The sequence below is a fragment of the Chionomys nivalis genome, chromosome 13 (genome assembly GCF_950005125.1).
Source record: "Chionomys nivalis chromosome 13, mChiNiv1.1, whole genome shotgun sequence".
In the NCBI taxonomy this organism is placed as follows: Eukaryota; Metazoa; Chordata; class Mammalia; order Rodentia; family Cricetidae; genus Chionomys; species Chionomys nivalis.
The window spans coordinates 16731373-16746474 of record NC_080098.1 but is presented as its reverse complement, the minus strand read 5'-3'; the positions used below and the strand labels follow the sequence as shown (position 1 = coordinate 16746474).

At 41.7% G+C, this 15102-nt stretch overlaps 1 protein-coding gene across 1 annotated transcript in view; it reads left to right on the top strand.

Annotated features, from left to right (window-relative positions):
* The window catches only part of Mrc1 (mannose receptor C-type 1), a 95214-nt gene extending 93790 nt beyond the window's left edge, over positions 1-1424 (top strand). The window contains exon 30 of the mRNA XM_057788047.1: positions 253-1424. Within this exon, the coding sequence (XP_057644030.1) occupies positions 253-509 (257 nt within the window). The 3' untranslated portion in view covers positions 510-1424. The remainder of the gene's footprint in view (positions 1-252) is intronic.
* Positions 1425-15102: the final 13678 nt, after the last annotated feature.

Here is a 15102-nt window from a genome sequence, read left to right as displayed (position 1 = left end):
TGAACTACTTCAGTGTTATAGATAGATGTGAAATATTTTAACACCTAAATAAAGATGAAATAGCCCAAGAACTAAGTCAACATCTGAACCTGTTAAAGTTTCCTCCATGTCACACTGACTTCTGCTTTCACGTCTTGTGGTAAATACTGTCTGGCAGAATATTCACATATCAGAGCTTCCCAGCAAGATCAGCTGTAATGTTTTCCATAGTGTCAATCCTTTGTCCCCCTCAATGACTTGATTTGTCTATAGCTGACCAAAGGAAGATGGATCCTCCTCCACCCAAGGGGTCTTCCAGAGCAGCTGGAGTGGTCATCGTGGTCCTCCTGATTCTGGTGGGTGCCGGTGTTGCTGCATATTTCCTCTATAAGAAAAGGCGCGTGCTGCACATACCGCAGGAGGCCACCTTTGAGAACACTCTCTACTTTGACGGTCATCAGAGTCCAGGAACAAGCGACACAAAAGATCTCATGGGCAACATTGAACAGAACGAGCAAGCAGTCATCTAGTATCGTAGTGCAACTGTCTTATATTTCAATTTCATGCAGTCTTAACTAAAGTTTTCAGTTACTTCAATGTGATTGTTCCTTTTAAAATTAGTACTGGGTTGCAGCAGTCTGTCTTTTTTTCTTCGCCTCAAGGAAACAACAATTGCTCATTTTCAAGTCTGGCAAGATTTTTTTTTTTTTTAAGAGCGGTAACCACGTTGACAACCACTTTTGAAAATTCCTAGGTGAATACACAGCACTACAATCTCAACACAGCTACGTTGGTGGTAGGTCTCTCATGTCAACTCTGCAGATTTCAAGAGCTCTAGAAATAACCACCTAAGCCACTTGGGGTATTTTAAGGAGCTCTTAGAAACAAGTTATGCTCCTAATTGTAACTCAACAATTAGAAGACCATGTTAAAATAGACAAGTGCACATAACCCCAGATGGAATAAGAGTGTGTACTCAGTTTCTTTTTTAACAGCCGTGATTCATGCCAGTTATTGAAAACTGTGTTTATCCACCTGTCAAATAATAAAGCTACCGAGACTCTTGTTTGTCCCAGACAAGGTGTGACAAGCTGAATGTTACACATGCATTGTGTGTCCTGTTGTATGTATATCAGGAAGGTGACTATGTGAAAAAGTGTAAATTTGCGTAGGGTGTATTTAGATAACAAATATCATTATTATCTAATTAATGTGATGAATTAATGTGAAATAAACATTAAAGATGACATCTACTTTTACTAGATTTTTGTGATCTTGTTAAGTATAAATTTGCTTGGATACACAATTTAGTTACTTTACATTTTGCTATTAAAATAAATGAATTATTTGTAGAGAAATGCCAACTTAAACTTTTCCTTCTTGAATGCTGTAGAAGGCACATTCTTCTATAACAGTTGCATGATCATCTAAGATCCTCCATCTTAACAGTGATGCAACTCAGGATCCAGCAATCAAAGACACCACTGTTGGGAATGAGACATCCAAGTGACCCTCTTCCACTCTAGTAATTTCTTCTTATTTAAAAGTACTGCTTTAGATAAAGTTTTATGTCAATTGTGAAATATTTTGTAAGTTTTGAATTTCCTACAGTTACCCCACAGCCTCTTCTTATGTTTGGTTTGGTTATTTGCTTTAAAACAGAGTTTATGTAGTCCCAGGCTTTTAAAACTTTTAAAGATTTATTTGTATTTATGTGTGTATATGTGTGACTTGGTGACTTTCTCTGTGGGTTTATGTGTTACAGGGAGAGTGGGACCACTTGTTTGTCCCGGCTGCCCGACTAGCTTTCTCCTGAAATAATCACACAGCAACTGTATTCATTTAAACACTGCCTGGCCCATTAGCTCTAACTTCTTATTGGCTAGCTCTCACATCTTGATTTAACCCATTTCTAATAATCTGTATGTAACCACGAGGTCATGGCTTACCAGGAAAGATTTAGCATGTCTAACCTGGCATTTCCATGGTGACTCTCTGCTTCTGCTTTCTTCCTTCCAGAATTCAGTTCTGTCTCCCCACCTGCCTAAGCTCTGCCCTATCACCAGGCCCAAAAAAGTCTCTTAATTAACCAATGAAAGCAACACAAATACAGAAGGACCTCCTGCACCATTGGTGTGTGTGTGTGTGTGTGCCCATTTACCCGTGTGCCACAGGCACATATATGGAGCTCAGAGGACATTTATGGGAGTTGGTTCTCTCCTTGGATCATGTGGATTATAGGGATCGAACTCGGGCTGTCAAGTGCCTTACCTTCTGAGACATCTTTCTGGGCTGACCTCATTTCTCAGTCCCTGTGCATCTCCAGTACTGGTTACAATAGTGTGCTAGCACAACCCGCCTTATGCTTTTACTTGACTAAGGGGTCATTCACATGCACAGCAGTTTTTCAGCCAAGGTTTTCCTCTTTGTCCTGCATTACTGAGGTGGAGATTATGTAAAATGCATTCTTTCCTTTCCCTTCTTTGCTTCTGTGGCTTTTTTTTTTTAAATACATTCTTGCTATGCAGTCTGGGCTGGCTTTAAACTCACTATGTAGCCTAGGCTGGACTCAGATTGAAGCCTCTAGCTTCAATCTCCCCAGTTTAAGAAGTATAGTTTGTACCATCACAACATACTAGAATTTTTTGCGTTTGTGTGCATCTGTCCTTGTGGGTTTTTATTTGAGGACAGAGTAATTATGTTTTCAAGAAAGTCCATAATTTTAAAAAGGTTAAAAAGCAAGTGACTGAGTAGGGGTGAGATAGAGTTGGAGTTGCCAGGACCCAAGCGTACACATGGGACAGGAAGAAGGAACAGGAATTGAGATGTGGGGAATCATGAGAGATGCTGTTGGGCAAAAACAGCTCCCTTCTGCACATCAAAGGATAGAAAGAAAGCTGCTTTTCATTTTATTGGTAAAAATGAAACCTTTTCAAATCGAGCATGTTCCAACAGAAATAACGGCCACGGTGTCAAAGCAGTGGCTGGGAAATGACGTGAAGGAGAAGATTCCTTTCTCTGTGTGGATGTGTTCCTCCTCCACACATCCTCCTTGAGATACATGAAAAGAATAGCAAGTATGAAACAGGAAATACACAAGTGAGCATGGCTTACAGTTTTTTATGCACATCAATTCATTGTAATATAGGGTTATATTTTTATAGAAAATACTTTGTACTACAGTGTTCATCACAGACCTATAAATACTGTCATTTCAAGGAACAACTTTGTTTGACAGGGCTGCTGTATATTGTATTTCATACTCCTACATTCTCCCCTTGAGCACACAACCAAATAGATATTTCCTGTGTATTCAGGTGCCTATCCAAGACTCCACTAGTTTATCAGAGGTGCATTCAAAAGGGGGTCTTGGGCAGAAAAGAGCCGTCTCTGTGTGGATCTTCCTCATTCTTTTATAGTTTGGGATGTTATCATGGGTTTGATGTATGCACATGTTTTTAAATGGAAGTTTATCCCTGAGATTAGCTGTTTCAAAGCTGTTGAACTCCTCACTGGTCTTAGACTAGCTTCTGGCTTTCAACACTGTTCAGTAGCCAGAAGATTCTTAAGCACTCTTTCACCGAGTCAAACTAAAAAAAAAAAAAAAAAAAAAAAAAAAAAAAAAAACATGAATAGAGTGCAACTTGAATTCTAAAATTGTAGGTGATTGATAGAGTCTGGGTTGCTCCTGTATCTTTCAGCATCCACTAAAGCTTCTACTTGTGCACTGATCCATTCTGTTGTCAAATGGATGAGTTGGGCATGGTGCGTCCTATGTAGATTCACACATATGTAAAAAGTAGTGCCTGGTCCCAGAAAGTGGAGCTGCAGACCCACAATCAGCACTTCACAACAATGTGGTGGGTGTGTCGACAGGTCATGCTGTAGGTATTGACTGAGCAGAGAGGCACATCAATCTGATGTCTGCAGGGACATATACAAGGTTTAAGATTGTACTTGGGGAGGCAGTCTTCCAAAGAAAGAATACAAGACATAGATACAAAAGTGAAAATGATAAAATATAAAGAGATCATGAGAAGTTACCAAATCCTTGAGAGCAGACAGTGATACCAAACATCACAAGTTGCATACGGCTGTATATTACTGTTAGAAATTAATCTTGTGATATATTTCCTGTTTACTGTTTTGCTCTAAGAAAATATCTACAGTCACTCAGACATCAGAAATGAAGTTTCTCTTAGTTGTGATAACTGGAAGGAGGAGATTTCTGTCTGAAGCACAGCTTTGACCAAGCGAACTCCAGTTCTCCCCTGGTCCTCCTTTCCTGATGACTTGACTTATGCACCTAGGCATGTTTAGCCATTCTGATATTATCGAATAAGATAGTCTCTGTTTCACTTTCATTGCTAATATTTCCTATTCCATTCCCCCTGTCTTTCTTTTTAGAGACATGGATTTACTAGGCTGATGATGAACCTGTATCCTCTTGTCTCTGCCTCCCAAGTACTGAGATAATAGGAGTTTGCCACCACTGCAAGCTCCCTCTAGGTTTTGTATCCATGGTTGGATCTTGACTTATATACCTCTTCTATATTCACAACCACGTAATTTTATTCCAATCTCAATTCGCCTTGATTCCCTCTAGTGCTCAAGGTCATCCCTTCACTATTCGGTAAAAGAGAAAGATGTGAGGGCAGCTGAAATGAAGACTCTAAGGCAATATAATGTGGGCTGTGGTGGCGCATGCTTGTTATCCCAGAGCTTGAGAGGCTAAGGCTGGCTAATCTCTTGTGCATTGTAATGTTTCTGGGCTACACAGTTAGCATTAGGATATTTAGGTTACAAAGATAGATGCTATCTCAAAAATAAAAATACTTTTTGATAAAAAATTAAAACTGCTATAGTTAAAATATCTTGTAAAATCTTTATTTTAAGAATATGACTATAGTAACCAGGCATTGGTGATGCCCTCCAGGCTGAGGCAGGGAGACTGAGTCTGAGACAAGCCGTGGTTATAGAACAAGACTTCCCTTCCCACCACAACCATCGCCACCACTTTTGTAATCTGAAAAAAAAATTCATGAAGAGAAGTCACAAGGCTCACATAGAGGCTTTATTGGAAGAGGAGAGAGAAGGGGGAAGAGAAGGGGGGGCAGAGATCAGTCCCTGGGGACAAGAGTGGCAGATGAGAAGAAGAGAGGAAGGAAAAGAGGAAGAGGGAGGGAGAGAAGGAGAGAGAAAGGGGGAGGGAGGGAGGGAGGGAGGGAAGGAGGGAAGGAGAGAGAGGAGGTGGGCAAGCCCACCTTTTAAAAAAGAAGCATAGCAAATGTGCACAGGAGGTGCTCTTAGTGGCTGCAGCGGAGGACATATCCTGTCAGTACAGATGCCTCAATACTAACAATCACAACCACCAACAATAACAACAACAAAATCCCACAACTATGTGAAGTCGCTGCTAGTGTCTTGGAAGAATGAGACCCATATAAGCCAGTGAGTCTAAAATATAAGAGGCAGTAGCCTTTCTGTGAATGCCAGGAAGAGTGTCTGGGAAAAGACATTAGAATATACCCTTGAAAAGGGTCTTAGAATGAAGAGCTTCTTGGGGAAGGCGAATGGTAGAGGTGGAACTTGAGAGAGAGGATTGGATGAACAAGGGGCCTTGAGCAGAAAGGGAGAGGGGTATGGAGGGAGAGCTGGGCTGGGACTCTGCTGTAGACTCTGATGGACTTCCCATTCTCATGTGTGTGAGTCAGGCTCTGCTCACTTAACCTACCAGAGGGACTGAATAAAGAAAACTTCCTGCATGATCTGGGCTAATTTTTTAAAATTAATTATTTATTATGTATACAACATTCCTTCCATGTATGCTTGTCAGAAGAGGGCACCAGATCTCATTATAGATGGCTGTGAGCCATCATGTGGTTGCTGGGAATTGAGCTCAGGACCTCTGAAAGAGCAGTCAGTGCTCTTAACCTCTGAGCCATCTCTCCAGCCCTGATCTGGCCTAATTTTAAGAGCCATGTATGCTTTGTATTCATCTGAATCCTGGGCCATGATCTAGTACAGCCACAGGGAATCAGGCTCAATGGCCTCCAGAGTCCGTGTGACAGACTGATGTGCACAGACACACAATGATCAGAAATCGTCACATTATTGCCTGTTCTGGAGCAAGCTAGAGTCGGCAGCTTCTTTATTTGCAAACCTTTGTATGACTAAGAGAATAAAAGGCCCATGTTAATGAGGATTTCTCAGCTGAGATATCAGGGAGAGCCAGTTTCACTAAACACAAGTCTTAGGTTGTGATTGTAATCACCAAGCCCTCACCTCCAACCTCTTAGATTGGAATCTAGGAGTGGGACTCAAGAGAACCAAAGAAACTCTAGGTTAAGGTGTGTGTGTGTGTGTGTGTGTGTGAATTTTGCCTGAAAAGTATAAAGAAACTGTCATTTAAAGTGTGTGTGTATGTATGTATGTCTCAGTTTTGCCTGCAAAGTTTAAAGACCCAATCTTGATTCTCAGATCCTCAGAATCTATGTAAAAAGTCAGCATGGTGGTTCACACTTGTAATCCCAAGGCTCAATGGTCAGTCAGTTCAGCCTAATCTGTGATCCTGATGTCAGTGAGAGATGATTATTTCAAGGAGGTGGATGACATTCCTGAGGATGACATCTCAGATTGTCCTCTGGCCTCTGTGTATATGTGCTCCTAAAAGCAACAAGCAGAAGTAAAGTTCCAGTCAGTTCTACCAGATAGTGAGTGGCTTGATTGACACTCCATATTTTGATTGGCACCCTACTAAAGCAGTACTGAAACCTAGTAGTTAATGGAATAGTGTGGACAGGCAGGCTGTTTTGTGGGAACCCTGCTTTGGAGTTGTGATTGAGTTCCTTAGGAGGGAGTCATCGCACAGATTCAGATCTTCTGTCCTTGTGCCTTCTACCATACGAGGATCAAACTGTCCTCCTTTGAAGCGTCATGTAGCTGGCTCTAGCAGGATGCCAGTCCATTGAAAGTGGACTTCTTCTGGAGAACTGTGGGAAAGTAGTTCTGTTCTTTTAAGTTACTGACTTCTGTTACAGCAGTGCAAAGGGCCTCAGATACAAAGAAATGATATTTAAAAGGTCCTAGCTGATAGTGTGAATCCTTCCTCAACATTCCCGAGTAGTCTGGATTCCTGAGAAGTGAATGCAGTGATCTCTCTCACAGTTACAAGATGAGCAGGGGGCAAGTTCCCTAGAGTAGCATGACTGCTCAGAAAATAACCAATTTTTGTTGAAGATGGGTTTTGACCAAAAATCATCGTATTATATTGCCTTTTTTCTGTTTTTGGTCTTTTGTTGGGAATACATATCACGTCCAAATATCACGTAAGAAAATGTCCTTAAAATATTGTTTTTGATTAAGTCTCAATAAATATTATCATAGAAACGTATCAGGAGGAGATAGTTTCAGTGGGAAATTTTACCCAAACCACACCACCAAGTACCAGGAATGCATGTTTTGGTATTAGAAGTTCTTTGACATTCTGTAAGTAGGATTGTTTCATTTGGAAGGCCCCCCTGACAGTCAGTTCTTTTAAGAGAAGGTGGCAGCAACATTAGAAAGCTCCTTTGCTTGGCTGGAGACACTGAGTACTGCTACTTTTGTTTGGTAACAACTATTGATCTTGAGCTAGTCCTGTGTGCTAAGTGGAAACCCTCAGTCAGACAGCTTTCTTGTTTGGGGTCTAGTACCCTGGGGATGTTAAAGAACTTTTCGTAACTACCAGGCTCTTTCTTGCTGATTTCCAGATTTCATTTATTTAAAATAATGTGTATTTATTTACTTTCTGTAAGGGCAAGAATATCCAAACTCTTGTGCCCATGGTGCATGGTTTTGGTGGTAGTGGTGGGGATCTCCACCCTGCTGTACGCTGGACTCCTTGGAGCCTGTTTAAAGGTCCCCTTCCTGTGAGTCCATGCTTGGAATTTTGATGAAGTACCTTGATCAGAGCCCTGAAACCTGTATTTTAGTCAGCTTCTACGGAGAGCCTAAGGAAGGCCTGCCTTAGTCTGCCAATTTGACAAATACTGTGTTTGCAGTCATATCAGGTCAAAATAGTATTTCCCTAAATGGTTAGAAGTCTCTCATAATCCAAGGGCACAGCCTAAGAGGATCTCCACTTTTCCTCTGTCAGGAATTATAGGTGCCAAATTCAGCTCCAAGGCTTGGTGTAGATAAATGGTCCCCAGTCCTGGTACCAGAGTGGCATTATTGGGAAATGAGGGAACTTTTGGAAGATAAGACCTTGTGAAAACTCCTTGGAACTTAAAGGTATATTCTTGAAAACAACTGTGGGGTCCCCGGCTCTGCCCACCAGTCGCTCGCTACCCCTTCATCTATGTTCTCTGACTCTTAATGGACTGGCTTTGCTCTGTCATATGCCCCTTCCACACATGTTGCCTTAACACAGGCTACTGATGATTTAAATAAGAATGGGCCCTTTAGGCTCATATATTTGAATGCTTAGTCACCAGGGAGCAGAACTGTTTGAAAAGATTACAAGGATTAAGAGGTGTGGCCATTTCTAAAGAAGTGTGTTACTGGGTGGAGGGGGGGCTTTGTAGTTACAAAAGTCAGTGCTAGGTCTCAATTCTCTCTCTCTCTCTCTCTCTCTCTCTCTCTCTCTCTCTCTCTCTCTCTCTCTCTCTGTATGGATCAGGATATAGAACTATGTCCACTTGTGTATTGCCATGGAGATAATGGACTATTCTCTGAAACTATGAGCAAGCCCATAATTAATGTCATGGTGTCTCTTCACAGCGATAGAACAGTGCCCCAGTCTACTTAGCCATAGGCTGGGAGCTTTAACACCATGATCAAAAGTCTCTTTCCTTCTTCTTCCATCTTTGTTTCCCTCCATTTTCCTCTGTCTCTTTCTCCTCCTCATCTCTCATTTTGAGCCATGATCTTGTTGTATAAGCCAAGTTAGCCCAGAATTAGTATGTGACTTATTCTGTCCTTAAATTTTCTTGGCCCTCATGTCTTGGCACCTGAGTATTGAGGTTACAGACATGAGGTACCACACATGAAAAAGAACTTTTTCCTCTTTATAAATGAAGACTCCAGTATTGTGTTATAGTGATGGAAAGCTGGGTAACATGACACGTTTCCCCTGAGCTTCTTCCCTTTCCTGGTGTTACACTGTTCCCAGGTCCCTGTCATTAGCACCACTAATAAGTATGTGCAAGCAAATACATCTAATTTCTCTAATCCTAGAGTATGAACTCCAAGAGAAGAATGGCCAGGGTTTCTGTAGTTCTGGGGCAGAACTTACATCTCTGTAAATAGAATCACATCATTGCCTTTTGATGAGGAGAGTGAAGTGTGTCTCCATAGTGATGCTGACCTCAGGAGAATTTCAGAATTCTTGGGTCAGAGCTCATCTCCTAAAAGGAAGGAAACAGGAACTTCTGTGCTGAGAGCACAGAATGAGCAAATCTTGCTAACACAGCTTTATTCTCTATTTGAAAAAAAAAAAGGCAGAAGTAGAAACCGCAGAAGCTTCTTAGAAATAGCAATGCACAGTTTGAAGGGATATTATTCCCTCAAATGTGTGGAGATCGAGGTCCCCTTTGTTATAATATGGTAATGATTTGGTGGTCGTCTAGTGTGGAATAGTAGCATGTGGCCTTGTGGGATTCTATGCATTGCTTCTTTGCCATATACTACCATCAGGATTGATTCCAAAGTCAGAGGTCCTAGCTCTTACACTGGTGGGGCAAGGGAGGACTTAAGGGTCCAGTGGACAAGGGTTGATGTTCTGTAGGAATCCTCTTCTTTGAATAGAAGCATTTATTTGACTGGTAAGGTTTTACTCTTGGGGCAATGCACCTTACTCCATGCTTCTTGTGTTACTGAGTTTGATTTACTCTGATTACTTATATATATAAGTTTGTATGTGGGAGGGGGAGCACATGCCTGTGTGGAGGCAGAATGATGAGGTCTGTCATAGGTCTTCTTGAGTTTGTCCAGGTTTTTTTGTTTGTTTGCTTGTTTGTTTGTTTTGAGACAGGGTTTCTCACTGGAATTCACCAAGTAGGCTGGGCTGTTTAATCAACAAGCCCCCTGTCTCTGCCTCCCCAGACCTGGAATTACAAGTGTGTGCTACCTTTTTAAAATGTAGGTTCTGGGGATGGAACTTAGGTCCTGGTACTTGCCTGGGAAACCTTTACTCACTGAGCCAGTTCCTCAGCCTGACCCCTAACTAGGAATGGGTCATTAAATAAATACTTCTTTCAGAACAGGGGCATCCATGTTGATGCCCTCTGCAACCTCCGCTGACAGCCCTCTGCCCGAGGATACATAGCAACCTGGCTGAAGGTGTCAGCAGTGAGTCTCAGGCACCTGTGACCTCTGTATCACAGGTGGGATTCCGCCTTTGACTTTTGCAGGGGTACACCTCCTCCAGGCAAAACCTACAGTACATGAAGAAAGCAGACTCAGTCGGGACCTTAGCCTGAGCAGCTGACTTGGATCTACTGCCAAGTAGCAAGGAATCTGGCACACGCTCTGAGCACCTCAGCCAGCTTGAGCCGCTGGAGCCCAAGCTCCCCTCTGCACCCCCTCACAGTGTGGACAGCTTCCCTGTTTGTTTTGTTCTTTTCTTGTTTTATTTAAAAGTCAGATTTCATTCTTGAAGGGCAACAAAACTGTGGGCGCTGCACATCGACAGGAGTGGGGAGAATAAGCTGACCAAGTAGAGGCTGTATCAGGTCACCTTTCCTGAAGTTGATCCTTGGACCGTCCAAGCCACTGTGTTCTTTTGGACTGTCTTCAACCAAGTATGTCGTGCAGTGCCAAGCCTCAGGATACCAAAGAACTGCTTACAAAACACTTGCTCCTTCACGAGAAGCAGAACGGTTTAGCCAAGAGAAGATCCCTGCCAAGAAATCTCACATAGGCTAAGATAAAAGCTAAAAGCCCCAGCACATGAGAGCGAGTTCTCGGTAGAGCAAGACACAGTAGGTCCTGCTAAGCCTCCCAAGTGCTAAGATTACTGGCAAATGTCACCACACCCCGCTGAGATCGGGAAGAATCAATAGTGGAGTTTGCTTGCCTTTCAGTGAGGCTGGATGTCTCCCTGTCCACTGTGGACCTGGGAAGAAACAAGGGAGGAGGAAGATGAGTCCACCCTTTTGCTTCTGGTCACCCTCTTTGATCTGAGAGCTTCATACTTGACTGTGTTTGGACTAGAAGTCACATCACTGGCTGTGGGTCTTAGAACTTAGACTGAATTCCGCCACCTCCTCCTCTGGGTCTTCAGTTTCCAGAAAAGTCTTGGAATTCTCAGCCTTCACAATTGTTACAATCTTACTAGGATACATATCAGATAGAGACATATACAAATAAATCTCTCTATACACATATATGTCTGCATGCATACACATAAGAAGATACATTTATACTTGGAGATATGTCTATTAATGAACCAGAATATCCTATGACCTACTTTGTGGGTCCAATATGACTCCTGAAGACTTCTTGACAGCCGGGACTAAATGCCAATTGGTGCCCAGTGACAGTCATTTTGTTCGAGGGCATCCCTAACCTGTGTGATTCACTTGATCTCACATAGATGGTTTCATGTTATTATAAAGTTCAAAGTCAATTTAACTTTTTTTTGCTCTAAGTTTTCTGTGCTCAATAATGGGTTAAGGATTCCCATAGAGCAGTGAATATCCTTCTCCTTAGTTTTTTCATTGTTTGAGAATTTCATATGTGCATATAGCATGTTTTAATAAAATCTACATTCCTTTCTCGCCAAGTTTTTCCTTTCACCCATACCATTTTTTCTCCCTAATTTCAACCTCATGATTTTTGTTGTTTTGTTCTTTTTAAACCCACAAAATCTGCTTAGTGCTGTTTTTATATTAATGAATGTAGGAACAGCCACTGGAGCCCCTTTCAGGGACAGCATCAATGAAGAAAATCAATCCCCCTGCCGGCTTCAGTAGCTATCCAATTAATAATAACTCCTTTGCTAGCCTTACCTTATCCATGCTTGAACTTGAGCTGGCTTGATCACGTGCCCGCAGCCACAGCTGTCATCAGTTGTGCTCTGAAGATCAGTTTCTATCATCGCTGTGGTGGTTTAAATGAAAATGCCACCACCCCCCCGACTCATATATTTGAATGGTTGGTTCCCCGTTGGTGGACTATTTAGGAAGGATTGGGAGGTGTGTGGCTTTGTTGGAGGAGGGTCACCAGGGATGGACTTTGAGACATCAAAAACCCACACCAGGCCCAGAATCCCTCTTTATTTGCCTCCAACTTGGGGATAAGACAGAAGCTCTCAGTTACCATGTGGTTATGGAAGTCACCCTCTGAAACAGTAGACAAGCTTCCAATGAAATGCTTTTATAAGTTGCCTGGGTCACGGAGTCTCTTCACAGCAACAGAACAGTAACTAAGACAGTAACTCTCACAGAAAATTTAGGATTATCGTGTAGCTTATCCTACAGCCCAAGAAACAGAGACAGAATTTGAGCAATGGATGAACAATGAGTCATCAAGGAATCATGATAACCTTGAAAGGAAAAAAATGAAAAAAAAAAAGATAGGAGAGCAAGGACTTTTATCTGCCTGAGTTTCCTTCCCGGGCAAGAGGACAAAAGAAAAGGTCAGGAGGTAGTGAAAGTGGCCATGAGTTGGAGCCAAACCAAAGGCCGGAACAACCCAAAAGCAAGTGTCAGTGTGCACCTGAGGCAGCATCAGAAGCAGGAGCGTCCTGGAAAATGGGTCAGCAAAGGTTAATGGGCTTCCCTGAACCTCCTTGTCCCGCTCTCCGAGAGACAAAGGCCTTGGGACCAGTGTGGTACTAAGGGCCTTCTGCTATTTTTTCTAAAATCGTCAGCGCTGAGAACAGCAAAAGCAGAATCTTACTGTAGTTGCTCCGTTCATCACTGTTCTCACCTCGATCAACTTCCTCAACTGCAGAATCGCGAAGAAACAGATAATACATCGTAGGGCGAGAGGAAGAAGACCCCAGACTACTCCCTCCCTGGAACTCTGCAAGACTCTTTGACTGCATTTGGGAACTCACTCAGGTCAGGAGCTGATTTACAAAGAGAAAAAATCTAGAGTTTTTCCTCGTAGCACTGGGATCCTTACAGCAGAGTGAAGTCTAAAAAAGTGACGGAAGTGTGATATCTTTATATTTTTCAGGCAAATAACAATAATAAATTTGTGAAGGAAGAGCAGGCCAAATAAATAACTGGACTAGGCAGTAAGTTCTAGGAACGTTACTCAGAGATAGGTGAGGAGGGTTAGAGGCTGGGGGAAGATAAGGGCCACTTCAGAGCCTGTTTATTTATATCTGTTGCCGTCCCATTAATAATCTCTGGTGCTCACAGGCATTTTTCAGCCTGGCTGTGGGAAGGACATCTCATGCAAAAGAATTTTTCTGGTTCCTGCCACAGGGAAAGTCAGGCCAAATAACCTTGCCTGAAGTTATAACAGCTTAGGGGATATCAGCTGGGTAAAAAAAAGGAAAAAAAAATCAATTTGGCAATTTGATCTATTTTGTCCTAATGTTGCCAATACTTTATACATAAATACATACCCATGTATGCACTCCTATGCATCTACATATCACAGCATGTCTCTGGAAAATAAAAAGGTTAAGATAGTAGCATGTATATACATAGGAACTGCTATATATAGCAAAAAGAAAAAGCAATATATACTTCCTCACATTGTTATTTTATACGAATGCAAAATTATATGCCTTATTTTTCCCTTAAGCTAGCTTTTAAAAGTTATTTTTTAGTAATACCTATAAAATGACTTAGTCAATTGGCTGCATAGTGGTCAACTGAAAAGATGTCCCATAAATTAATTAGTTCTTTGTTGCTACTCACTTGAGAGGGCCTGAACCTCCATGATAACTATACTGTTGTGATCATTGCTTAACAGGTAGCCAAGGGAAACAGAGCTGGGGAGATGGCTCTCTTAATAAAATTCTCTGACTTGAAGTGATGTCAGAACTAGGTCTTAAAAGAAATAGAAACCTATAGGTTTAGGAGAAGAGGGGAGAAGAATGGGCCATTTTAGTCTGGTATAGTAGCATGAAAACTTTAATCTAAAGAATCCCCAAGAAACAACGGATGCTGGTTTCGAGAAGGAAATAAAGAGATAGAGACGGGATCAGTTACTACTCTCATTGGGTTGATAGAAACCTGTCAACTGTAACTTAAGGAAGGAAGTGTTTAACTGAGCTCACAGTTTGAGGGTGCAGTCCATCATGTTTTATGTAGGAAGCATGGTGGTAGGAGCTGGAGACAGCTGGTCACACTGTTTCCACAGTCAGGAGGCAGAGACATGAATGTTCATGCCAAGCTCTCTTGCTTGGTTTTATGCTTTCTAGCACCCCAACCCACAAAGTAGAGTCACCTACATTTAGGGTAAGTCTTCCCAATTCAATTAATCCAATATAGATAATCTATCATAGGCAAGCCCAGAGGTTTGTCTCCCAGGGAGTCTGGATCTAGTCAAGTTGATAATTGATACTAATTATCACACGGTTTAAGATTATGTTTTCTTATTTATTTATTTATTTATTTATTTATTTATTTATTTATTATGTATGTAGCATTCCTTCCATGTATGTCTGCGGGTCAGAAGAGGGCACCAGATCCCATTACAGATGGTTGTGAGCCACCATATGGTTGCCGGGAATTGAACTCAGGACCTTTGGAAGAACAGTCAGTGCTCTTAACCTCTGAGCCATCTCTCTAGCCCCCTAAGATTATGTTTTCTATAACGACACTGTAGAGCTTGGATAACAATTGGAAAGTGATGAACACATTTGCTGGGGGCATAAATGTGCCAGATACAAAAGTTTCATAAAGACAGAAGGTACTCTATTGAGTCCTTGGAGCCAGAACTCTTTGTCTTTAAACACATAGATTTTTATTTTTTGTAAGACCCAGCTCAAATATCACAGCATATTGATGTTATTGTGGCATGATTTAATGCCAGGTAGCCTTAAAATTCTGTTCCAAAGAACATTTTACTATAGTGAATTTCTATACACAGTAAGAAATATTTTCCCAAGCTGTAATCATCATTATCATTATCTTTATAAATTATGGCACCCACCAAGTTTTTAAGAGGAAGACT